This window comes from Heptranchias perlo, chromosome 2 (assembly GCF_035084215.1).
Source record: "Heptranchias perlo isolate sHepPer1 chromosome 2, sHepPer1.hap1, whole genome shotgun sequence".
NCBI lineage: Eukaryota > Metazoa > Chordata > Chondrichthyes > Hexanchiformes > Hexanchidae > Heptranchias > Heptranchias perlo.
The window spans coordinates 19835654-19862300 of record NC_090326.1 but is presented as its reverse complement, the minus strand read 5'-3'; the positions used below and the strand labels follow the sequence as shown (position 1 = coordinate 19862300).

General features: G+C 44.1%; 1 protein-coding gene across 1 annotated transcript in view; it reads left to right on the top strand.

Moving 5' to 3' along the window:
• The first annotated feature begins 15559 nt into the window (after positions 1 to 15559).
• Positions 15560 to 26647, top strand: part of LOC137331880 (collagen alpha-6(VI) chain-like) — a 114463-nt gene continuing 103375 nt past the window's right edge. Inside the window, exons 1-5 of the mRNA XM_067995749.1 lie at positions 15560 to 15929; positions 19747 to 19922; positions 21964 to 22048; positions 23114 to 23215; positions 24094 to 24705. Of these exons, the coding sequence (XP_067851850.1) occupies positions 15560 to 15929; positions 19747 to 19922; positions 21964 to 22048; positions 23114 to 23215; positions 24094 to 24705 (1345 nt within the window). The remainder of the gene's footprint in view (positions 15930 to 19746; positions 19923 to 21963; positions 22049 to 23113; positions 23216 to 24093; positions 24706 to 26647) is intronic.

The window sequence follows — 26647 nt, the reverse complement described above, 5'->3', positions numbered from 1 at the left end:
GTAAATAATCGCGTGGGAAACCTGGAAGTAATTTGAGCGCATCGGAATGTGCGATCGCAACTCAACTGAAGGCACTTAATTTTACTTCTGGGTTTTGCATCTCCATGCTGCGCAGCGAGCTTACTGCGCTCCTGCGTGATGCAATCTGAAGTCCACTATTTAAAGGGCCAATGCAAAAATGGATTTTGAAGGAGAAATGGGGAAAAACAGATATAGAGGAACGGCAGTACTCAGATTCTCAGACGCATCCCTTGAGGTATTACTGGCTGCTGTGAGAAGCATTAGAGAGGTGTTGTACCCAAGTGATAGGAGGAAGAAACCTGATTCTGCCACCAAGAAGGCATGGCTGGAGGTGACAGAAGAAGTCAGCAGCAGGAGCATGGTGCCCAGGTCTTGGCTGCAGTGTTTTAATGACCTAACCAAGTCAGGAAATGTGAGTACATTTGCTGATTCACCCACATTCTGTGTTGTGCAAACCACCACCCCCCCCCGCCCTGCCACATCACTCCGTGTTGGCACGCCCACTCAATCACATAACTCCTCACACCCAGTTAAGTTTCAGCATCAATCATCCTTCACTTTCTATGCACTTTCTCATCTCCCCATTCATTCACCCTCCACTGCCACTCACTCCAATCCTGATGCAATGTGATGCATCTGTCTGACAGTCACCCTCTGATGCATCTGTTTCATTGTTAGCCTCACCCAAAGCAATGCATTCATTGGGTGAATACGTCACCTTCAGTCACTCACAAGTCTGTTCTTTCTCCCTTTGTAGGAGAGAGCGCAAAACGCACAGGAGAGGATGAGAACTGGAGGTGCTCCACCACATATAGTGCAGCATGCCCCGGGGGCCATCATTGAGAAGGATAATGATTGAGGTACAGATTGAGCTTTGCAATGTACCGGAAAAAGTGCAATACACACTATCCACGATAACTGAGAGGATGGAGGAGTCCAACTCCAACACTAGTGGATTGTTGCTGAGTCTGCCCCTGCATAGGTGCAGGTGGAGCTGTCTTTGACTGGGCCCTCAAGGGCTCCAAAACCCAGAGGGCATAGGCCAAGAGCATCTCAGCAGTCAGGGCAGGTATCCGAGCGACCTTCCACTACCTCTGCTGAAGCCACAGGGGATGCATCAAGTAGAAGCGGTAGAAAGCATAAGGTTAAGCAATTGTAGTTCACCAAGGGTATGCACAAGGATGTTTGACGAAATGTCATGTTGCTCATTTTTTTTTGTATTGGCACATTAAATTTATTCATTATCACCACATCCATGACTTGGCCGTTATTGTGACCTGAGTGTGAAGTCGCCTTTCATTGGCTTCATCATGAATGCCAAGACATGACGATACTCATTGGGCGGGTGTGCAGTTGGTGTATGCGTGGTTGAAGTAAAGGGACGGGGGGTTGGTGGTGGTGGAGGTGCTGGTGGTGGTTGTGCCAGGCAGCCTGAGTATCTCAAATTCTTCATTTTCACCTCTCATTGTAAGAACCTGTTAGAGATGAGAGCATCCCTGACATCACGCAGCAATGTGCACGGCTGCTTTGGCGATGTATTCCCCATCTGCACTTTCCTCCTCCTCATCTTCCTCTTCTTCAATGTTGCCACCAGCAGAGGATGCTTGATGAGCGCATTTGTCCTCCTCCACCTGTAACTCTCTCTGCTGCACAATGTTGTGCAGGACGCAGCACACGGTCCAGCAGGGAGAAGCTTTTCATGAAGGAGACTGCAGATGTCAGCAACCACCTGCCAACACAATCTGAGCCTGCGTAGACACTGCTCCTGCTGAGAGGTCCAGGAAACTCAGCCTCTGCCTGTATACCCTCTCATATGGGTAGTGCCTCCTGCGACATCGGCCTCTCTGTTAGTCCCCTCTCTGCTGTTCTCCAGGTCCTTGTTGCGCACCTCTGTCTTGTGCACCAGCATATCCTGACATAGCATGACGTGGCTGCCATGGATGTTCATTTTCCTCTTCCTCAAATGTCCTCTGGACTAGATCGGGCAGGAAAGTGGAGTTGAGGTCGAAGATCAGCCATGATCTGATTGAATGGCGAAGCAGGCTCGAGGGGCCATGTGGCTGACTCCTGCTCCTATTTCTAATGTTCTTATGTATTGGGCCCCCCATCCTGACCTTGTCAGTTTGAGAGGCTGTAAAGTCTTCATATAGCTGTCTCAACAAAGAACTCTCAGTCTCAACACTAGAAGGACTGTCAGACAAACGTTTGCCTGAGAGACCAGCTGCAATGCTTGAGCTTTTAAAATAAAATTGAAATAGAATTTAAAATAAAATTGCTGGACTATAACTTGGTGTTGTAAAATTGTTTACAATTGTCAACCCCAGTCCATCACCGGCATCTCCACATCATGAGCTTTTATTGTGATGTGTTAATCACAGGTTTAAAGGGCCAAATTAACTTCTGCATGAATCTCACCTCCATTTCACTGAGTTTGAGAAGCCATGGGAAACCCATGCAGGTAAGGTTAAATTTGTTTCAGGTTCAGCATCCACAAAAAATTAACTACATTAAGTATTTGAAGTAGGTAAATTGCCCCTTTGAGAGCTGAAGCACAGAGCGGGTATCGCAAAGAGAGTGGACCATGAACCAAGTAAGAACTTGAGAATTTGGTGAGAGTGGGAATTAGGTGTAGAGGGGGAAGGAGGTGCTAATTTTTTTTTTAAAAAGCGAAAAACAACCAAAATAGACTAAAAGGTAATTATCTGTAAATAAATATAGACTAAGATACAGCAGAGCAGGTTGTATGTCTGGACTGCAGTATGTGGGAGTTTGTGGACATCAAGAATCTCCCGAGCGAACACATCTGCAGCAGAGATCTCCGCCCCAAATATCTACAGCTCAGAGTCATTGAGCTGGAGTGCGAGTTAGAGACACTCTGACACATAAGTGAGGGGGAGAGGTATCTGGACAGTTTGCTCCAGACCTTGGGTCACACCTCAGAGAGGTACAGGATCAGAATGAGGTTGATGTGACCAACTGTGTACAGAGTAAGGGGAACCCAGGTGAGATAGAGAACGTAGATTTGGAGAAAATGATCCTATCCAACAGGTACGTTCCTATGTTCCCTTAACAATCTGCCCGCTGGCATTAATAGGGGACGCGACCTTTGGGTTTTTTACTTATAATTTTTACTACACACCTGCCCCCAGCCCACCTGTTCTTGGGGGTTAAAATTACCCTCAATGTGTTCAATCCAGCTAGGTTGCCATATTTTTGAGTCTTCCATTTTTCCTTTACTTTTTGACCTGACAAAATGAACTTTGTGCATTATTGCTACTGCTTTATAGATAGGGCATTTTAATTTATCTGTCTCTTGCTGCTGTTTTGCTGCAGTTCAGCATTCCTTTGGTAGAATTCTTGCTGCCATCAGTTGCCTTCTGTAGCTCCAACCTAATTGCTCGGTACAGATATTCTGTTGGGCTGCCAATGCACTGGATTTGGAGGGAAGGAAGTTCTTGCAGAGGTAGGAAAGGCAGGTTTGCAGATCAGGTGTCTGGCAGCCAACCAAAAGTGTCCTAAGAATTACATGATCCAAATCAGGCAGAACTACTTGTAGACATCTGAAAAACCGGTCTGTCCTTTTTATACTTCAGCAAGGAGGATGTCACTGAATTATGCCATCTATTGAAGCCTACATCAAGCACAGGGATCTTTTCTGTTGCACCGCATTGGACGGTTATGCTACCAGATGGCTTCAAGCCACCAATGGAGACCTTTCTCATCATAGAATTACATAAAAATTTCAGCTGGGAAACAGGCTATTTGGCCCAACCAGTCCAAGTTGGTGTTCATCCTCCACATGAACAGTAGTCCCATTGGCCCACTCTGTTCCTATATCCCCGCTTCCTTCAACCACTTATTCTTAAATACTGATATATGCTCTGCTTTAATCAATAATTATGGCAATGCATCCCACAGCCTCAAAACCCTCTGTGTAAAAAAAGTTTCTCCTGCTCTCTGTGCAAAATCTCTTACATTTGATCTTATTGTTCTAGATTCTTCAATTACTGGAAACTATCTGTTTCTACCTTGATCATATCAACCCTTAATCTCCTCTGTTCTAATAAAACTAGCCCCAATTTTTCAAGTCTTTCTCTGTACTTGTATTTCCTCATGCTAGTATTCTAGTGAATCTGCGTAGGTAATAATCTATTACCTAAAAATCCTTTCAATCGTGTGGAGCCCAAAACTGCACAAAGTACTCCAACTGTAGTCTTACTACGGTTTTGTACAGATTAATCATTACATCTCGACTTTTATGTTGTATTACTCTTGCCATAAAACCCAGTATTCCATTACCAATTTTAAAGGCCTCATCCACTTTAGGTGCTGCTTTTAATGTCTTTTGAACCATAACTCTCAAATCCCCCTGCTCTTCCATCACACAACTATCCCCATTCAAAGTATAATTATTACTTTTTTTAACCAAAGTGTACCACCTCACATTTACTGACATTTGCCCATTCCTCCATCTTATCAATATCCACTTGTATCTTCCTTTGGTCCCCAGAATTATTTACTACGCCTCCTATTTCAGTATCATCTGCAAATTTGCACACCACTCCCGCTAGCCCTATATCCAAATCATTGATGTACACAGTGAACAGAAGTGATCCCATAACAGAACTCTGTGGGACACTGTTATGTACTTCCAATCATTCTAAGACACTACCCTTAACTCCTACTCTGCTTCCTCACTTCTAACCAGTTATTAATCCAGTTTTCTACCCTCCCCCTTAATTCCACACTTCTTAACCTTCTCCAATAGTCTTATTTGTGGTACCTTGCCGACTGCTATGCCTTACAGCAATTTTGGATTGTAATATCTGTTAATATTCAATTTTCCATTTCAGATAGAATAATATGAGAAACTGATTGTTTAGGAAAACATGGGTTATAGTATACAATGAAGGGAAGGGGGGGGGGGGGGGGTTCAGGTTCCCCAACCAGCACGTACACAGAAAAGTAACCCCAAAGTGCTGACTGACAGTAGGTGGGATTCTCAAATGTCTTCAGAATTACCTTGTCAAGTATATTATTTGAATCACTGACGACGCTCATTTGTGTTGGGACTTTCGTTTAATGAGACCTTCCACACCTCATCATTTCGCTGTTTTGATGGGATTGGAAATCAACTGCAATAAAGAATAACAGTGTATTAAAATTATAATTATGGAATAAAATATATAAATACACTAAGTCTTTGCTGATTATTACCACGGCGCGGAAGCGGGAATGCACCCGTGGAGCTGCCGGTGATTCCGTCCTGGCTTCTGCTTGGGGAGTTGGAAACCTTCAGAAGCGAATGGCTACAGCTGAGGGTGGAGCTGGAGCCGTTGGCGGCGCGAGGGTGCAGTTTGAGCCGTTGGCGGCGCGCGGCTGGAGCTGGAGCCGTTGGCGGCGCGAGGGTGCAGTTTGAGCCGTTGGCGGCGCGAGGGTGCAGTTTGAGCCGTTGGCGGCGCGCGGCTGGAGCTGGAGCCGTGCCACGTTTCTGCAATTATCCGCAGAGTTCAAGAGGCACCGGGCTTCCATTTAATGTCAAATCAGTTTAGTTGTTATTCCCAACACCCCTGCCATTGTGAAGTGCTAACTGGTAATGAGAACTTCGGAAGAAATGTGAAACAGAGACCTACAGGAAAGCTTGCTTCATTGTAAAATCTGTTTACATTTTTGCATATTTGTGGAATCGCTTAAAAACCGAACCAAGAAAAATGTCTTCCGCCTACAAATGGGGGGGGAATAGCTTCCCAACACATTGTCCGGTTCACACCTGAAGCCTGATACTTGGTCCCAGGGATTTCAGGCATAAGGCAGGACAGTACTCCAGCATTACGCACTTGACCTTCAGGAGAAGAGGGGAGAATGAAGAAAGTACTCGTTGGTACATTCCTTTTTTAATCATTTGCATCATAAGTGGGATGGTTCAGCAACCCTATAAACAACAGCTTCATATGGTCCATGACCTTTCTATCCAGTGACTAGAAAATACCAACAGGAAGGCAAGACTCCAACCGGCATCCCAGAGGATGTTATTACGTACAGCGTATTGTGGGATAGCAGAACAACGCCACCTAGATTATTGTCTTCCCCAGAAACAGAAACCCTGATACATCTTGGCAGAATGTCCTGGCAACCCACAGGGGCAAACATCCCCAATGGAAAGGCCTGTGTTCGGGATCATAGAAATTTACTGCACAGAAAGAGGTCATTCGGCCCATTGTGTCTGTGCCAGCCGAAAAATAGCCTAATCCCACTTTCCAGCTTTTGGTCCGTAGCCTTGCAGGTTACGGCACTTCAAGTGCATATCCAAGTACATTTTAAATGAGTTGAGGGTTTCTGCCTCTTCCACCCTTTCAATCAGTGAGTTCTAGACCCCTACCACCCTCTGGGCGAAAACATTTCTCCTCAGCTCCTATCTAATCCTTTTACCAATTACTTTAAATCTATGCCCCCTGGTTATTGACCTCTCTGCTAAGGGAAATAGGTCCTTCCTATCCACTCTAGGCCCTCATAATTTTATACACCTCAATAAATCTCCCCTCAGCCTCCTCTGTTCCAAAGAAAACAACCTCAGCTGATCCAATCTTTTCTCATAGCTAAAATTCTCCAGTCCTGGCAACATCCTTGTAAATCTCCTCTGTACCCTCTCTAGTGCAATCACATCTTTCCTGTAATGTGGTGACCAGAACCGTATGCAGTACTCAAGCTGTGGCCTAACTAGTGTTTTATACAGTTCTAGCATAACCCCCCTGCTCTTATATTCTATGCCTCGGCTAATAAAGGAAAGTATCCCGTATGCCTTTTTAACCACCTTATCTGCCTATCCTGTTACTTTCAGGGATCTGTGGACGTGCGCTCCAAGGTCCCTCTTTTCATCTACACCTCTCAGTGTCCTCCTATTTATTGTATATTCCCTTGCCTTGTTTGCCCTCCCCAAATGCATTACCTCACACTTCTCTGAATTGAATTCCATTTACCACATTCCTGCCCACCTGACCAGTCCATTGATATCTTCCTGCAGTCTACAGCTTTCCTCCTCACTATCAACCACACGGCCAATTTTTGTATCATCTGCACACTTCTTAATCATGTCCCCTACATTTAAGTCTAAATCATTGATATATACCACATAAAGCAAGGGACCTAGTACTGAGCCCTGCAAAACCCCACTGCAAACAGCCTTTCAGTCACAAAACCATCCGTCGAACATTACCCTTTGCTTCCTGCCACTGACCAATTTTGGATCCAACTTGCCACAGATCCAAGGGAAAGTGGCAAGTTGGCTTTTACTTTTTTGACCAGTCTGCCACGTGGGACCTTGTCAAAAGCCTTGCTAAAATCCATGCAGACTACATCAAACGCGCTAACCTCATTGACCCTCCTTGTTACCTCCTCAAAAAATTCAATCAAGCTAGTCAGACATGACCTTCCCTAGACAAATCCATGCTGACTGTCCTTGATTAATCCGTGCCTTTCTAAATGATGATTAATACTGTCCCTCAGAATTTTTTCCAATAATTTGCCCACCACCCAGGTTAGGCTGACTGGCTTGAAATTACTCGGTCTTTCCTTTTCTCCCTTTTTAAACAACAGAATGTTAGCAGTCCTCCAATCCTCCGGCACCACGCCTGTAGCCAGGGAGGATTGGAAAATGGTCAAAGCCTCAGCTAGTTCTTCCCTTGCTTCTCTTAGCAGCTTGGGATACATTTTATCCGGACCTGGCAATTTAGCTACTTTCAAAGATGCTAAATCCCTTAATACTTCCTCTCTCACCACGTTTATCCCATCCAATATGTCACACTCCTCTTCCTTAACTACAATCTCTGTATCATCCCCCTCTTTTGTGAAGATGTGGAGATGCCGGTGATGGACTGGGGTGGACAAATGTAAGGAATCTTTCTCTTTTGTGAAGACAGACGCAAAGTATTCATTAAGAACCATACCCACATCTTCCACCTCCACACATAGCGGCCTTTAATAGGCCCTACTCTTTCTTAGTTATCCTCTTGCTCTTTATGTACTTATAAAAATATCTTTGGGTTTTCCTTGATTTTATTTGCCAGTATTTTTTCGTGCCCTCTCTTTGCTTTCCTAATTTCCTTTTTAATTTCACCCCTGCACTTTCTATACTGCTCTAGGCATTCTACAGTATTGAGCTCTTGGTATCTGACATAAGCTTCCCTTTTTTGCCTTATCTTACCCTATATGCTCCTTGACATCCAGGGGATCCTCCCTAACACTGGGATCACCTGGGTTGGAGAGAGCTGCATGGTGCTGTAGCCTCAAACAGTTATCTGAACTACTTCATTGATGACCTTGCCGCTTTGCAACAATGATGAAACCAATTTCCACATTTTTGCACAGTGTCAGAAGCTCCCGCCTCTCTGCTATTACCAGAAAGGGCTGCTCCTCAATTTTTGGTTAAACTCCAAGCCAACACTCATTACCTTTGGTCACAAATCTGCAGAGGGCCAAGGAGATTGAAGGACCTCTTGGTGCTCCTGGGCCTGGCAAAAACCACCATCCACAGGTCCAGGATACATAGGGTTGTTCTGACTGCTTGTCCCAGGCCTAGTGCATACCTGGGTGACCTTGGCATGAGATCACACAGTGTCCACCTGTTCGCTTGAAGCCTTCCACAACGGGTAGGCAAGAGAGAATATTATATATTTCATCAACAGTGAGAATGAAATTGGCATATCTTACTTTCATGCATTTTTGGTTGATTGGGCCATTTGATTTGTTTTAGTGGTGCCTTCACCCTGGGAGGGGCACTTATAAAGACACTTGACCTTGGTTGCATTGGGCTAGCCCAAAATCACTCCATTGGACAAAACAAAATAGAGTCGAGAAAGAATAAATGCTGGAAATACACAGCAGGTCTGTCGGTGTCTGAAAAGAAAAAAGACAAGTTAATATTTCAGACACAATGGGCTAGATTTTCTGATCCAACGAAATCCTGGGGTCGGCAATATTTGCATAATTTGGTAAGTTTTCGACTGCACAGGGAACCCGTCGCAGAGGTGAAAAATGCACCCTCGGGTGCCTGCTGCAACAACATAGCAAGTAATCTCTGGGGCAACCGAAGAGATGGGTGAAAAGTTTGGTCAGAGACCAAGGACTAATTGCAGCAGTCTCGCTTCAGAAAGGAATCCATTAATGAGTTATGTTACATGCAGCAACCTGACCTCCTTCCCACTATCACAATGGCTACTGCTCTGAACTTTAATGCTGCAGGGTTATTCCAGACTGCCACTTGGGACATCAGTAACCTTAGTCAATCAGATGAAAGAAGGAAACCAAGGGCATCAGGGTTATCAGCCTGAAGAAGATAAGCAGCACTACCAGTTGTCAGCTGCAAGAGACATTTGTGCCAATTTGATATGGGATACCTTCTATTACCCATCAAATCTGTCCAGTATACAAACAGTCTTTTCAACATCATCCTCCTTCTCACCAGAAAGGTGTCATTGTCTACAGACAAAGATACTGGGCCCGATTTTAGCAGGGGTGCGGGTTCTCGGCGGGTGGGCAAGCGAGCCGGTGGGTAACGCGCCCGGTGAAATTAGTGGGTTTCCCGCGCGATCGTAGCAGGCAAACCACTAATTGGAGCCACTTACCTGCTCCTCCGGGTTCCCCGCTGCTGATCTGCGCGTCAGGCGGGCTGCGCATGCGCAGTAAGATCTGTCAGCTGGAGGCGCTCTATTTAAAGGGGCAGTCCTCCACTGACAGATGCTGCAACCAATAGCAAAGATGACTGCATGGAGCAGCCCAGGGGGAAGGCTGCTCCCAGTTTAATGATGCCTCACCCCAGGTATCAATACATGGGGTGAGGAGGAGGGGGAGGACAGAGATCTTCCACCCGGCGGGCGGGAGGAAGCGGCCCGCCTCCGCCACCAGGAAGGCCTGGCTCGAGGTGGCAGAGGGGGTCACCTGCGCCACCAACATATCGCCCACCTGCACATAGTGCAGGAGGCGGTCCAATGACCTCAGTAGGTCAGCCAAAGTGAGTACACATAGTCTTTCCCCTACACTCCGTCTGCCACATCACTGCCCCCACCCCACATCTCCTTCGGCATTGCCAACACTACTCTGTCACATCACCCCTCATACCCACTCAAACCCCATCCTCATCTTACCTGCACCTACTCACCTCGCCAGTACTCACCCCGCCACTACCACGCAACCCAATCCTCATACAATCTCATGGCTCTCTCCCATACTCACCCTCTGTGCATCTCTCTCACGGCCAGCCTCACTCAACCTGCCACCACCTGTGCTGCAGCCACAGGGCATGCATCACATATGTGCAGTAGGCAGCGTAAGGCAAACGTGTCGTGAGCATGAAGGGGATGCACAAGGGTGTTTGAGGGTTTGTCATGGTTGTTACTTCTATTGAATTTCTGAACAACTCACATCACACATTATATTGGCACCACTACTGCCATGTCTTCGCGAATCCTGTCCGGTTTGTGCAATAATGCCCACTCCTGGGTATCACTATGAGGACCCACCACTGATGCCACCCATTGTGTCACTGCAGAGTGGGTGTAGGTGTATTTGCAGGGCTCTTCTGCGCAGACGACTGAGAGACATCGGCGATGTCCCCGGTTGCACCCTGGAAGGCTGCAGAGGAGAAGTTCGGGAGGGCAGTGGTGACTTTGACAGCGACAGGTAGGAAGATGGTGCATGGGCCAGCCAGGAGCAGCTCGGCATGAAAGAGGCTGCAGATGTCCACGGCTACATGTCGAGTGACTCTGAGCCTCCGTGTGCACTGCTGCTCAGAGAGGTCCAGGAGGCTGAGCCTCGGTCTGTGGAACCTGTGGCGAGGGTAGTGCCCTCTGCGACGTATCTCTCTCTGCGGTAGCCCTCCCTCCTGCTGTACAGGTGGATGTGTCACAGCACTCTGTTGTGGAGATCCACGTGTCAGAGGTGGACGGCGTGGATGGCGAGGCTGGTGAGGCTGGTGATGCTGTTCGCCCTCCGAGGAGGTCATGACTGCAGCTACGGCGGCCCCCATCCGCAAGATGTACATCTGAGGGGGTCTGCAAGGTAGGTACATGTCTCCGGACCCCGGGGTAAGTGTGCAGGTTGGTGACTTTGACCATCAGGAGGAGGGTGGTGGAGGAGGGTGGTGGAGGCCAAACTTTGTCCCAAACTTTCTCCCCCCACCACCTGTCAAATGGACCTTTGCAGTTGCCACAGGCTGACAGCTGCAACACGTCCATTCGATCTGGGAGTGTTTCACCCAGTGTGGGAAACAGTCCCATGTTGATCCAAAATCACACACAGTCCCTTAATCAGGTCAGTTAATGACCTGAAATAGCTAAATAAATACTCTCAAGTGGCATCCCGCTGGCTTTAATTGCCTGCGGGATTCCCACCAGCGGGGGCTGCGCGCACACGCCGGCGCGTCAGCAGGGAACCCGGAGGTGGGCGGGATCGAGGCGGGATCCGGTCGGGATCCTGCATTTCACGATTTTCGATGTCCCCCTGCCGAGAACGCACCCGATAGCGGGTGCTAAAATCGAGCCCACTGTGTCTGAGCACGTCAATTCACACTTCATCTCAAAAATAACTTCCAAATCATAGCAAAAACAACACCTGCATGCACAACAAATTTAATGCAACCATAATTTCAATTAAATTTTATCGGGGGGATGGGTAGAATTCCTGACGGGAAACCCGGAAGTATGAGTTTCCCAGACGTCCTTACGATTTTGATGTAAGGATGACTTTTTTTTTGTGTACGCTTCCCACCCGACAGGCCGGCCTGATTGACAGGCCAGTCTCAGTCGGACGGGAGAGCAGCTAGGGAGTGGACGTGAATAGGTAAGTGTTAGATGCTGGGAGGGTCAGGGATCACTGGGGGGTCAGTCATCGGGCGGGGTCATTTAACAGGGGGGCTCAGTCATCCGGGGTGGGGGGTTTGGAGGTCACCGCAAGGGGGGCAGTCATTGGGGGGCTCAGTCCTCGGGGGTCATGGGGGTTAGTCATTGGGGGGGTCAGTCATCGGGGAGTGGTGAGTCATCGGGGTGGGGTCAGTCATCGGGGGGATTGGGGGTCACCGAGGTGGGCGCCAGTCCGCGGGGGGGAGCAGTCATCAGGATGGTCAGTCATCGGGGGTGGTTAATCATCGAGGGGGTCAGGGGTCACGGGGGGGCTCAGTCATTGTGGGGCTCAGTCACCAGGGGGGTCAGTCACTGGGGGGGGTGGTCAATCATGGGGGGTCATCAGGAGTGGGGGGTGTCATTCATCGGGGGGGGGGGTCAGTCATCAGGGGGAGTCAGTCACGGGGGGTCGGGGGTCAGAGATCATGGGGGGGTCGGTCGATCGTGTGCGTAGGGTCGGTGCAAGTAGGCTTGTTGGGCCTGGTGGAAGCACTTTTGCTCCTCAGTGCCCACAAACAATGCTATAAAGGCACTTACCTGCAGTTTCGGGCCTTCTCGCCTCCTCTCACGTGGCGTGAAGTAGAAGGCCCAGAAATCCCGATCCCCAGGTGTTAAAAACAAAAAATCTGTAAAAATGGAGGCCCCCCGCCACCTTGAAAGCTTTTACTGACCAACCCGCCTCCTGAGAGCGGGTTGGTCGCCCGCATCTCGTCTCGCCTCCGTTAAAACTGTAAGTGTGCAGTTTGGCGGTGGGTTTTAGATTTTTAAAATTTTTACTACCCCCCTGCCCCCAACCCACCTGTTTTTCCTATTTAAAATCATGCCTATAGTGTGTGTGTTCCAAGTGGTTCTTTCTTAGGTGCTTCTCCTTGGAAGCTTGAAAAGGAAAAATTTTCAGGGCTATAGGGAAAGAACGGGGGAGTGGGACTAATTGGATGGCTCGTTCATAGAGCCAGCACAGCCATAATAGGCCAAATGGTCTCCTTCTGTACTGTAAGATTCTATAATGCAAGTGTGTGACCTCTTAATGTTAATCTACTGTTCTCCCTTGGTGTTATCTGGGAGGCAGTAGTGCATGAGATGGCTAATTGCTGCATTTCAACAGAAGTCTCCTGGGATTGAGGAGGCCGGTGTCTCATGGTAACTACGTCCTAAGATGAACCTGCTGAATGCTGTACCTTTTGTGCTGCTACATAAGCAGCTGGTCCTGCCTCTCTGCCACATGCACATGAGGGGGCTGGCAAGATGTCACCCATGTGCTGCTATCATGCGAGACAACATCATAAGAACATAAGAAATAGGAGTAGGAGTAGGCCTCTCGAGCCTGCTTCACCATTCAATACGATCATGACTGATCTTCAACCTCAACTCCACTTTCCCACCCTATCCCCATATCCCTTGATTCCCTTAGTGTCCAAAAATCTATTGATCTCAGTCTTGAATATACTCAATGACTGAGCATCTACAGTCCTCTGGGGTAGAGAATTCCAAAGATTCACAACCCTCTGAGTGAAGAAATTTTTCCTCATCTCGGTCCTAAATGGCCGACCCCTTGTCTTGAGACTATCACCCCTAGTTCTAGACTCTCCAGCCAGGGGAAACAGCATCATATGTGTGCACTCCTACCATGATACTAGAACTGGGCACTGACTGTAGGGCCATGGATCTGTTGGAAAGCAGACCTAGTGATACCAGTCAGATCAGTGACTTCCTGATACGCACCCACTCATGCTCCATGTGCCACCTGTGTTTCCCTTCTAGCTCACTGTCTATTGCCCCTTGGATGGATGTGGTTCTTGTCTGGGCTGGTGCTTAGCAGGGTGACAGTAATTGATGGCACACGCGATGAAACCAGGTTGGAACCAGAGAGGCCTGGTACATCTTTCCTCTCTATTTTTCTTTGCTGTGCCACATTCAGGGTAGAAGAAGAGGTTAGAATTGATTGCAGAGGAGCACAGTTCACATGTAATATTCAGTGGAATAAGTTACATGACGGTTTCATGATTAGGCAAGTAATGCACAGTATAATAGGATAAAAAGGAAGAGAAGCAGAATGTCATGATTAACCCGAAACTGGCACCTGTCCTCCGGCTTCCCCGTTTCTGACTTCCTCTGTTGGCTGCCTCCAATGAGCTCCAACGCCTCCTTCTTGTTGGGGATGAGGGCAGAGATTGGAAGATCAACCATAGGAAAGTACCTAGGGAAGATCAGCCAGGAGCTGGGGTGATAGAAGAGTGAACAAGGGTATCAGCAATGGTAAAATCCCTCCAGAAAACAGAAGCAAGGGAAGGGGATAAAGTGCTTAGTGGTGGGATCATATTATGAATGTTGGAAATAGTCTAAGAAGACCTGGTGGATGTGGAGGCTGGTTGAATGGAATCTGAGGACAAGACGGACTGTCTTTGTTGTGAGAAGAAGGATAAGTTTGAGAGCACAGGCACTGGAAACAGGGTTCATATGGTATAGGGCCATGCTAATCACAGATAAGGGAAACCTAAAGCAGAGAAAAGCAGAAGATAGTTCAGAGGCTGTGGAGTGGCAAGTGGTGTCACTGGAGCTGATCTGATAGAAGCAGAGAAACTACGGGTTGGAGTTTTCAAAGTAAAGGGCAGGAAGAAATATCTTACAAGTAGTTTTCAGCCTGTGGGCTCATAATAGATATCTGTGAAAGATCTGTTTCCAGAGAAAGAAATCAGAAAGAGAGGGAAGAGTTAGAGATGAATTCTTCAGAAGTGAGGGACAAGTAGAAATGGGAAACTTAGACAACGAACTTCTCCAAATTGAAGTGAAAGTAGAAAATAGCAGCAGTACAATCAACAATCAACAATCTAATAGAGGAAGAGATCAGGAAATATACCTAACTAGAATTGGAACAAACAGTTCCAACATATCTAGTATACATTAAAGGCAGCACATGTTTCATTGAAAACTCTCCTAGTCACTTTGCTTCTGTGAGTAAATCCATTATTCTGCCTGCAGTATCAATAATGTCTGTACGTGGTGCTATGACAGGAGTTACCAATGTCAAGAGTGTTACACTAAAACAAAAGCAAAATACTGCAGATGCTGGAAATCTGCAATAAAAATAGAAAATGCTGGAAATACTTGGCAGGTCAGGCAGCATCTGTGGAGAGAGAAACAGAGTTAACGTTTCAGGTTGATGACCTTTCATCATAGAATTTTTATCCACTGCCTGAAACTGCCCCCTTGGAGTGCACCATCTTGACTTTAATAAGCGCAGATAAACATTCAGATGCTCGGCATTCTAAAAACTCTCCATGCAAACAAATCCCTCCTTGCTCTACCTTTGAACCCCAAGTTCTCCTCAGCTGTTGACTATCAAACTTACCATTGCTGCACAAGCCATATTGAAAAGCCAAAAACCACACCTGATATAAGGACATCTTTTCACTGTAAAAAAAAAGTTATGTTATGAACCAAGCTCAGCATCTGGGCAGTAATAGAAGGCTCTTACATTTGTAGATGCCTCTGCCCAAATAGAGGATCCTGATGATGAATCACCTTCTCACTCTTCCTATTGGGGTCAATCATAACCACCTTAACTGCTCCCCAACACACTGAGCAGATTCTTGCATCTTGTTGAAGTGGGAAGACTAGCACCTCCCCAACCTCGCATCACACACAGAATGGTAGTCCTGTTACCCCTGCTGAGCAGAATTTTAGATGCTAGTGGAAGGGAAAGCTTGTCCTATGAAAAGACAATCACAGCTGGGATCCACGTGGGTTCCTATAATGATACTTCTGAGTTGGGGAAAGCATGTGGAGTTCAAAGAGAAATTATTGAGGGTTACAACAAGTTTAGCCAGGAGGAGGAGATTGATGATGGATGGAACCTCATTGGGGTACTGCTAGAGGAAGTAGCAGAGGAACTGGTGACCATCCTGGTGAGGGGTGAAGGTGTAATGGAACTGGATATGCATACCGACAAGATGATAGTGGTTAGAGCACCTGAAAATGTCAAAGGGACAGAGAGCATCAGAAGGATCATGGATTTAGGTAGATAGAGAGTAGACAAGGAGAAAGAGAATGGAGTCAATATGAGGATAGACTTTTGGTGGAACAGGAGAAATGGTGGGTTTCCTGGGACAATCCTATTTGTGAACCCCGGGGAGAAAGAAAAACAGACAATGCAGGGTTGAGGAACAATGAGATTGGAGACAACAATGTGTGGAGGAGAGGGGAGATCTCCAGAAATGGTATAATCAGTGACATTCTGACAAATCTAATTCTTTCAGATTTTCAGCCATTGTTTAATCTTCACTGTCTTGCCCATGTTAAATGACTGAAGATCTAAGTAGGTTGTATTAGAGTGTTAGTCTTCTGGTTTGATGTGACTAACCATTCTTCTCTTATTCACAAGATCACGAGATCATCAGATGGCAAACTTGCATCTGACATTTTTGAGTCATGATGGAGAAAGTGACACAATTATTGCTAGAACTGGCAGAGAGCAAAAAAGCACTCCACATAATCAATGCCAAGGATAGGAATGTTTTTACAGGTAGCCATAACATCAAGTCCATCTGTGACTGTTTTAACTTTTTTTTGTGATGGGCACCTTGAAAAGGATGTACAAGTACACAAATGAAGAAATTAACCACTACTATGACTCCAAGCATTATTTGGACTTTATTTTGACCAGTCGAGTTTTTCTGGTTTCTTAGCTATACCTGGGATCACTAAGCAGCCTCATTTAGTAATTTAGGTTTTAAAATTCAGACAGTATGCCAAGGGTTAATTGGTCCTGACTTTTTGCCACTGGGAGATGCTCACTAGCATTGGTAGTGAGGAGAAGGAGGAGGAGCTTCTCAGAGCTTTATTAATATAAAGCTGGAATATTAGCTTGGAGTTTCCGAACCTGTTCTGAACAGGGCAGCTGTAAATCGTCTGGTGTAGTAAGTAGTATTTTTCTTCTAAGATGTTGGCATAATGCACTTTGAATATGGAGTATAAACAGTATATGGTTAGATTTTATCTTTGCCAGTTCAATGTATAATAATTCAGCAATGCAGTTTTTTTATCATGACAAATGTTACAGTTGCCAAATGTGAAATATTCCAAGCACATTAAGATTGTACATTAAGCTGATTCTGTACTTGTACAAAGCTTTTATATCGCAAGGAACTTAAATAATTACATAAATTTTAAATTGAAACATTTTATTCAGTATGTAATCTGTTTCACAGGGGAATGGTTTTTATTTGGAAATTAATATGATTTATAAGAAAGTTTACGGTTAAATATTGCTTTTTTGATCATATCACTAGTTTGATATAAATTTAATGGGCTTTTGCAGCAACTATGATGTTTCTGTATTTATCACTTTTGTGTTACATTGCACATTCGAGATTTTACTTTGGCTGGACTGGAGTGTTAATTAATCTGTTGATTTATATATCTGGATCTCTCTCACTTATTCCTCTTTATGCAGTCTGGCAACAGAAAGCTAGTTTTTATATTCAAATGATCAGATTGGTTGCATGGTTTTGATCAGATGACTACTTTTTCACAAATTAAAAAAAAATTGTCCTTATCAACAATCCCACCAAATAGAAAAGAAAAGCTTATCACTCCCACCTTCAACCTAGCTGGTAGTCAAAGCAAAAAATAAAATATGTATTTTAAAAATACAAATGTAAGGAATCTTACAACACCAGGTTATAGTCCAACAGTTTTATTTGAAAATCACAAGCTTTCGGAGGCTTTTGTAAACATATATGCGGTACCTTCCATGGAATCCCACACTCACCTGACGAAGGAGAAAGCCTCCGAAAGCTTGTGATTTTCAAATAAAACTGTTGGACTATAACCTGGTGTTGTAAGATTCCTTACATTTGTCCACCCCAGTCCATCACCGGCATCTCCACATCTTAAAAAAATAAGCCCTTCAGAAGGCTAAAGGTACATTTCAGTCTCATTTACCAAAATAAAAGTGAAGACAGGATGCTACAATATTTTAAAAAGTGTATACAAGAGGTTTGTGACCCAGACAGAATCAAAAATGAGTGATAAAGTTACAAGTGTGTTTTAATTTTTCAGTGACATCATATAGTTTCTGATTGTGTACTGGTACCATGAGTACTTAGTGATATTTTTATTTTTTTTTTGTAATTAAAATGGCATATCTTTATGGTTTAGGAAGGGCAGGTTGAATATTCACACTGTGGGATAATACAGGGCTATATTTTCATTTCCTTAATGAAAACAGAAGAAACGCCCATTTTAAAAAGTAATTTGAACCTGGTAATGAAATAACCAGAAGATGTGATTTAGAAACGTGCAACTTATGAGAGTACGATTTCATCAGGGGAAGAACAAATGAACTCAACCAATCACAAAACACCTGCAATACTGGTAAATATCAGTAATGAGCCAGTTAAATAGTATAAATGTTGGTATGTTTGTTCATCCAGCTGTGGAGTGTACAATTTTTGTGAGAAATGGTTTGACACCAATTACAAAAAGTCAATTTTACAGACTGGCCCCTAGGGGTAGTGATCAAAGCTATAGTAGAGTGACCTGAACAGGTGTTTGGTACAACAATGTAAAGAAGGCAGCTAGTGTGGCAGAAAGTCATGGATAGAATCATTGTGGTCCCAACAACTTGAGGGATCTAGTGGAAGGTCCATAAGAAGTTATCTGTATGAATTTTTAAAATTCAAGTTAAGACTTCAGTATGACTATAAAGTGGCCTAGAAATTCCGTAATGTTTTTAGTGGAAATATAGCAGTGTTCTGGTATGCCAGAGTTCTGCCTCATCTAAGATACGTGATAAATTCCGGCAGAAGTGGAGCCAAGTAAACAATACTCCCATTCTCCAAGAGGTGAGTGTGTGGAAATGACGAGAGAATGATGGATGATGTCACCTGTCAGAAATCCTGCTAGTTCTGCACTTGACTTGACTCACGCCAATATAAAGCAACCTTGAGTTGCCTGTATGACTTTCGCAAGTGGGAAGCTAACACAACGCCTTCATCCTAAGGAACTCCAGCATCCCTCCTCTTTTCCAGGGAGAAGGTGAAGGGCTCTGCTGGCTCCTTGGTGGCAAGGGCTAATGACCCCTATCTGTATCCCCCTCCGCTGATGCAGAACAAAGGTAAAATGAGGCCCATGTCAGGTCTCCTGTAATTGTGGAGCACACCATAGGCGTTCTGAAAGCATATTTCCGCTGCCTCCATTGATCAGGGTTGGGGGGGGAGCATGGCAGTACAAACCACCAATGTCTCCAGAATAGTTGTGGCATGCTATATCATGTATAACGTTGCTCTGATGAAGGGGCTTTCAGTGGAGATCCCACAAGAGGGAGAGGAGCCAGTAATCATAGCTTAGCAGCCCTTTTACTAGTCACAGCAGCGGGAGAAAGAAGCAGAGGAGGCCACAGGATCTGAAGGGAGGCAAATTAGACAACATCTGCTAAACATCTCCTTCGCCACCCAATAAAGAGGTGGCCCTCTCTCAGTTCTTAAACTGACCTGAACATTCTTTGTCTTAATGACAACCCAATATCTTGCCCTATTTCATTCAACCAAGCAGAAGAAGCTCCATTCTCCTTGTCAATCCTTTATAAATGAAATTCTCTAAGAACTCTGAAACGCAAAATGCAACCAAAGAACCGACATACTTCTGAACACTTACCTTCTTATCACAAAGTGTTTTTACTCCATCTCAACTGGAAATGTTAGCACAAAGCTCCATAGAAGCTCTTAAATCCTGATTTTAATGAGAATGAGACAGGCAGGGGGTTAAAATGCTTGCAGTGACCTACTCACCTGGTCTTCGCTGGCTGGCCTCGCGCCATGTGCCTCTTTGACAGGCAACACTCTGGCCAGCCAGCAACGCCCTCGCATCAGGCAGGCGAGAGTCTCATTGAAATTGAAAACGCAGGGTCTGATAATGTCATTCAGAATCCAACTGTATTTTAACCACCAGCAGTCAAGTTCGGCTTCGCCAGGAGCACTGAGCGCAAAGGAACAGCTGACTGAAAAGGAAGTACATTTTTAAAAAATGGTTTCCTTGTGGGCTAGGAGAAGCACTCCTGCTTCTCCTAACCTACGATCACCTACTCCCCCCATCACTTATCTGAATGCCTGGAACCATTTCCGCGAATCTCAAACCTCCTGCCACGATTGTCTGCTAGCCTGATGTCATTGACGCTGCATTTGGGTGGCAGTCAGGCCCAATATATTTAAATGAGGCCCGGGACTTAAAATAGCCTGACATCCACTCCACCGACCCCAGACTCGCTCCTCACCCCCAGTTGAAATCGGGGCTTTAGTCTCCATTGGAAATGTCTCAGAGATGGATATCAATAATTATCTTTATCTTCAGTTATCTTACCTAATGAACATAAAAACATAAGAAATAGGAGCAGGAGTAGGCCAATCGGCCCCTCGAGCCTGCTCTGCCAGTCAATAAAATCATGGCTGATCTGATCCTAACCTCAAATCTAAATTCATGTCCAATTTCCTGCCCGCTCCCCGTAACCCCTAATTCCCTTTACTTCTAGGAAACTGTCTATTTCTGTTTTAAATTTATTTAATGATGTAGCTTCCACAGCTTCCTGGGGCAGCAAATTCCACAGACCTACCACCCTCTGAGTGAAGAAGTTTCTCCTCATCTCAGTTTTGAAAGAGCAGCCCCTTATTCTAAGATTATGCCCCCTAGTTCTAGTTTCACCCATCCTTGGGAACATCCTTACCGCATCCACCTGATCAAGCCCCTTCACAATCTTATATGTTTCAATAAGATCGCCTCTCATTCTTCTGAACTCCAATGAGTAGAGTCCCAATCTACTCAACCTCTCCTCATATGTCCGCCCCCTCATCCCCGGGATTAACCGAGTGAACCTTCTTTGTACTACCTCGAGAGCAAGTATGTCTTTTCTTAAGTATGGACACCAAAACTGTATGCAGTATTCCAGGTGTGGTCTCACCAATACCTTATATAACTGCAGCAATACATCCCTGTTTTTATATTCTATCCCCCTAGCAATAAAAGCCAACATTCCGTTGGCCTTCTTGATCACCTGCTGCACCTGCATGCTAACTTTTTGATTTTCTTGCTCTAGGACCCCCAGATCCCTTTGAACTGCAGTACTTTCCAGTTTCTCGCATTAAGATAATAACTTGCTCTCTGATTTTTCCTGCCAAAGTGCATAACGTCACATTTTCCAATATTGTATTGCATCTGCCAAATCTCCGCCCACTCACCCAGCCTGTCTATATCCCCCTGTAGGTTTTTTATGTCCTCCTCACTCTCCACTTTCTCTCCCATCTTTGTATCATCTGCAAACTTTGATATGTTACACTCGGTCCCCTCCTCCAAATCGTTAATATAGATTGTAAAGAGTTGGGAACCCAGCACCGACCCCTGCGGAACACTACTGGCTACTGGTTGCCAGTCCGAGAATGAACCATTTATCCCAACTCTCTGCTTCCTGTTAGATAACCAATCCTCCACCCATGCCAGAATATTACCCCCAATCCAGTGATTCTTTATCTTGAGCAATAATCTTTTATGTGGCACCTTGTCGAATGCCTTCTGGAAGTCTAAATACACTACGTCCACTGGTTCCCCTTTATCCACCCTGTACGTTATGTCCTCAAAGAACTCAAGCAAATTTGTCAGACATGACTACCCCTTCGTAAAGCCATGCTGACTTTGTCCTATTAAATTATGTTTATCCAAACAAGGTTTTCTGCCTCATTAATATTTATAACAAGTGCTTCCTTTACTCACCATACTTCTCTGTGAAGGTGTATTCTTAAACCTAATCTAGTGCTTACCCGAGTGCAACCCTGAAGCCCACATCACAGAGCTCCTGACTCCCAGGGGCTCTTCTGCAGGCTGTGTTACCTCTACAGGTGCATGGGCAGCCTGGCACTTACTTTGACACTTACATGAGCTGTTATTGGAGTGATACCAGCATCATGAGGGTGGACTCGTGCCAGACCATTTGTTCTGGGTCCTGGATCTGCATACCCGCTGATCAGGTCAGCACAAACCTTATTGTGACATTTATATCATGCAGACCCTGAAAGATGGCACACTGAAGATCTCTGAAACCCGTTGGCATCATTCTTTCAACGTGGTCCCTCAAGGCCTGAAGGCCAATGGTGAATGCCTCTACATTTGAAGCACTAACTGGTCTAGTGGCCTGTCTATTGTGGGGTTGGCGATATAGAGGTTCCTGGAAGTGCCCTTCACTCCAGGTAGAGCTGCATTGTTGCAAATCCATCTCAGATATTGGCACAGAGAATTCTGGGGAAGCAGAATGGAGGCGGAGTCTCTGCAAAATGCATCTCTGCTCCCCTTTTCCTGACCTTTGAACCTGGGAAATGAGCATCCCCTTTATTTCTTCTTTTATGTGGAATCTTACTTCATCTCATTGGCCTGGTTTGATCTCCTTCTCTGAGGTCTAAAGAGGAGAAGTAAATGCTTGTTCTGTTGTAGCTTACGGTTGGAACTTCTGGCTCAATTTCAGATCCCTTCAAGATGTTGTTTAGAGACAACTCTCCCCACCCACAGATGTCTGTACAAGTAACTGTTAAGTAACTGTGGCTCTCAACATCTGCTCCTTACTAAAATTAACAAAAATTGTTCACCTTACTTTAAAAGGTAATATAAATACATACCCCCCGCCCCCCCACATCTTGGGTTTTTCAATTTCTAAGAAAATTGCTAATTGCAACTGATCAGGTATTTACAAGTTAAAAAAATTTAAGCTTTGTCTTTAATGATAGTTTTGACCATTATTTTTTCATGCATTTTCTGAGGATTTAAATAGTTATTTAGGAGATAGATACATCTCTTTTGCACGTGTTTATCTCTAAAGGTTTGCGCAGGCTCACTTTTCACAGAGGCAAGAATTTTACCCAAGACTAGAGAAATGTACAATAGAAATATTATAAATCCACATCACAGAACTTTAGATAATTAATAATTGTATGGATTGCTCACAGGTCCACTGGGATCTAATAGCAAAGCAATATAGTGCATTCCTTTAATTTTAATTGCAGAGTTAGATCAGTTAATCAGTTTCTTAAAAGAATGAAAACGGCACTTAAAATAACTAGTTCTGCATTTCCAAGAGTGCATGGTTTAATATATAACTGTAACAGTGCAGCAAAAAATAAAGAGATACATAATATATTTACTGTTTTTCTTTTTGTTTTTGATAGGACAACCATTTGGAACTCTCACCAACATGAGACTGTTTGAAGCAACAGTGACCTTATTCCTTCTGACAATAAATCTATATGTTACCAGCTCTCAGCAACATGGTATTTAAGTAGTTTTATTTACATTAATCAAAGTTTCCTCTATTTGGCAAATTAAATTATATACTTATATAAAATATTCTAGAGGTGTTTTTTTTAATTGTACATCTATGTATCATAACCACTAAATCCAGAGAAACATTTGATTATAGTCATGTGATGTAAACAAAGATGTTTTAAGGCCCATGTGTTAGCTTGACATGACTTTTAATAGAGTTTGCTGTTGGGTTGAATAAATACTCCAGGGAACTGCTCTGAGGCCCACACATTGGATCTTGGTGACCATTCCTGGTCATTTATAGTAAAAAAGATTGACTTTGTTCTGATGGAAATTGGGTCTTTTCTGACATTCTACGCGGTTTGTTACTGAACGAACGGGGTCACAGTTTACCAGTACTATGCCTGATTATTGGCTACCAGAAATGCTAAAAATGTGGGCCAGAAATCGCGCAGAGCGGCGAGGCAACGCTCATCATGACTTAAATTAACGAAAACTCTTACTGCGGGCTCTGTGGCGTTGAATTGCTTGATTTTGAACGTTAAAAAGATTGTGTGCTATCAACCCAGCCTCTGAGCAGTGTGAGTTGACGTGCATGGAACAGTCTGTGAGAATAGAAGACACGCCAACAAAATCTGTCAGGAAAAGAAGTCATGCCCACAGATTCAGGTTGCATTGCTCAAACAGGCAAGCAGACTTCATTATTTAAAATTAGTATTCTGTATGTCATTGTAAATATTTTTTTTAATAAAGGTGTGAAATCATAGGATTAAGGACCTGAAAAATGGGAATTAGAAGTCTGATGTCACTCAGTAATATTGAGGATGATACTTAAGTGTTCAAGTTTCCATCTTGGCATTAATTATTTTTTCTAAATTGACAGTTCGTGCTGAACCTGTTGCTGATGTTTTGTTTCTGGTTGATGGATCTCAAAATATGGGACTCCAAGGATTTAAACACACACGAGCTCTTATTTTAAAAATTGTTAGCAAGCTGAAGGTAGGAATGGATGAATCCAGAATTGGCCTTGCTCAGTACAGTGATGATCAACACGTGGAGTTTTTATTCAATACATTTCAAACCAAGAAGGATGTGCTGAACTACATAAAGAAAAAATTTCAGTATAAAGGCGGATCCTCACTAAAAACAGGCCATGCTTTGGATCTTCTGCATAAAACCTTCTTCATAGCATCTGCTGGAAGTCGAAAGAATAAAGGCATTCCTCAGATTGCAATAATAATTACATCTGCACCATCGCAAGATAATGTTGAAAGTTATTCCACATCTTTGAGAAATTATGGTGTGATAGCTATTTCCATTGGTGTAAAGAATTCTGACTTAAGTGAACTACAAAAGATCGCCTATCTTGAAAGTCCTCCATTTGTTTTCAAGATGAATACCTTTGTTGGTTTTACAGGTTTAACTGGAAATTTAACTAAAACAATACAAAATATACATGAAGCTGTAAAACTTAAAGAAATAGAACTACCAACAGGTAAAGTCAAATGACTTCTCTTTCATCCAGATTGAAATTATTTGTCAGATGTAGGGTTTTTGTACTCTTTATGAATCAATTAACATAAAATTTTATTCACTATGTAAATGATAGATATTGCTTAAAGAAAATCAAATTAGTATTCATTGTAAAAGTTCACGGAAAAGAATAAGCTTTACTTATAAAATAGCAGGCTATTTATAGAGTTACTGGGCTTTGTAAAATGAATTTGAAGAACTACTAGTCTTTGAAAAATAATGTCTATGATGTGACAGTGAGAGAGCAGTGCCATGGAAGTGGTCTGGTGTGTATTTCTTTTGCAATATTAACAAAAGTAAAAACATACTCAGCAATGATCTTCAAGTTTGGTAACCAAAATTATTAACCTTCGTGCCCGAACATGTATTGAAAATAAAATCTGAAGAAAATGATTTAAGGTGCTTTTTATATGCCTGCTAAACATTTACATAAACCAACAAAAAAATTGTTGGTGCCCACAGAAGTTAGTTTGAATTAGATGTCATATCTGCACTGGAACAAGAACATTGAATTTCTTAGATACAGTGGTAATCATGTATAGCTTCATCAGGCTTACTAGCCAATTTTACTAAGCTGAGATGTGATTTAGCAAAAGTGGACTGGAAACAGCTACTTGAAGGTAAATCAGTGTCAGACCAGTGGGAGGCATTCAAGGAGGAGATAGTGAGGGTTCAGAGCAAATATGTTTCCACAAAGAAAAAGGGTGGGACTCCCAAATCTAGAGCCCCCTGGATATCAAGGAGCATACAGGGTAGGATAAGGCAAAAAAGGGAAGCTTATGACAGATACTGAGAGTTCAATACTGCAGAAAGCCTAGAGGAGTATAGAAAGTGCAGGGGTGAAATTAAAAAGGAAATTAGGAAAGCAAAGAGAGGGCATTAAAAGGTATTGGCAAGTAAAATCAAGGAAAGCCCAAAGATGTTTTATAAATATATGCAGAGCAAGAGGATAACTAAGGAAGGAGTAGGGCCTATTAGAGGCCAAAAAGGTAACTTGTGTGTGAAGGTGGAAGACATAGGTATGTTTCTTAACGAATACTTTGGAGGTGATTTTAAATCCCAAGAACTGGTGGGTTGTGAGTGGGGGGAGTTAGAAATTGTTGTTTTTTGGGTCGCAACCCCAAAATTTTCGGACTTTGCGTTCCCAGTGGGAAGCCTGTACTTTTACGCATCGATATTAAATCCGGAAGTAAAGCCGGGCTGCGGTCGCGACCCAAAAAACAACTATTTTCAACTCTCACCCACCCCCAATCCACCCGTTCTTGGGGCTTAAAATCACCCCTTCACAAAAAAGGGGGACAATGCAGACATTGTAGTTAAGGAGGAGGAGTGTGAAATATTGGATGGGGTAAACATAGTGAGAGAGGAAAAATTAAGGGGGTTAGCATCTTTGAAAGTAGATAAATCACCAGGCCCAGATGAAATGTATCTCAGGATGTTAAGAGAAGCAAGGGAGGAACTAACGGAGGCTCTGACCATCATTTTCCAATCTTCTCTGGCTACAAGCATGGTGCCAGAAGACCGGAGCACTACTAATGTTGTACCGTTGTTCAAAAGGGGAGAAAGGGATAGACCGAGTAATTACAGGCCAGTCAGCCTATCCTCGGAGGTGGGTAAATTATTGGAAAAAATTCTGAGGGACAATGTTAATCGTCATTTAGAAAGGCACAGATTAATCAAGGACAGTCACCATGGATTTGCTAAGGGAAGGTCATGACTGACTAACTTGATTGAATTTTTTGAGGAGGTAACAAGGAGGGTCGATGAGGTTAGCACGTTTGATGTAGTCTGCATGGATTTTAGCAAGGCTTTTGACATGGTCCCACATGGCAGACTGGTCAGAAAAGTAAAAGCCCATGGGATCCGAGGGAAAGTGGCAAGTTGGATTCAAAATTGGCTCAGTG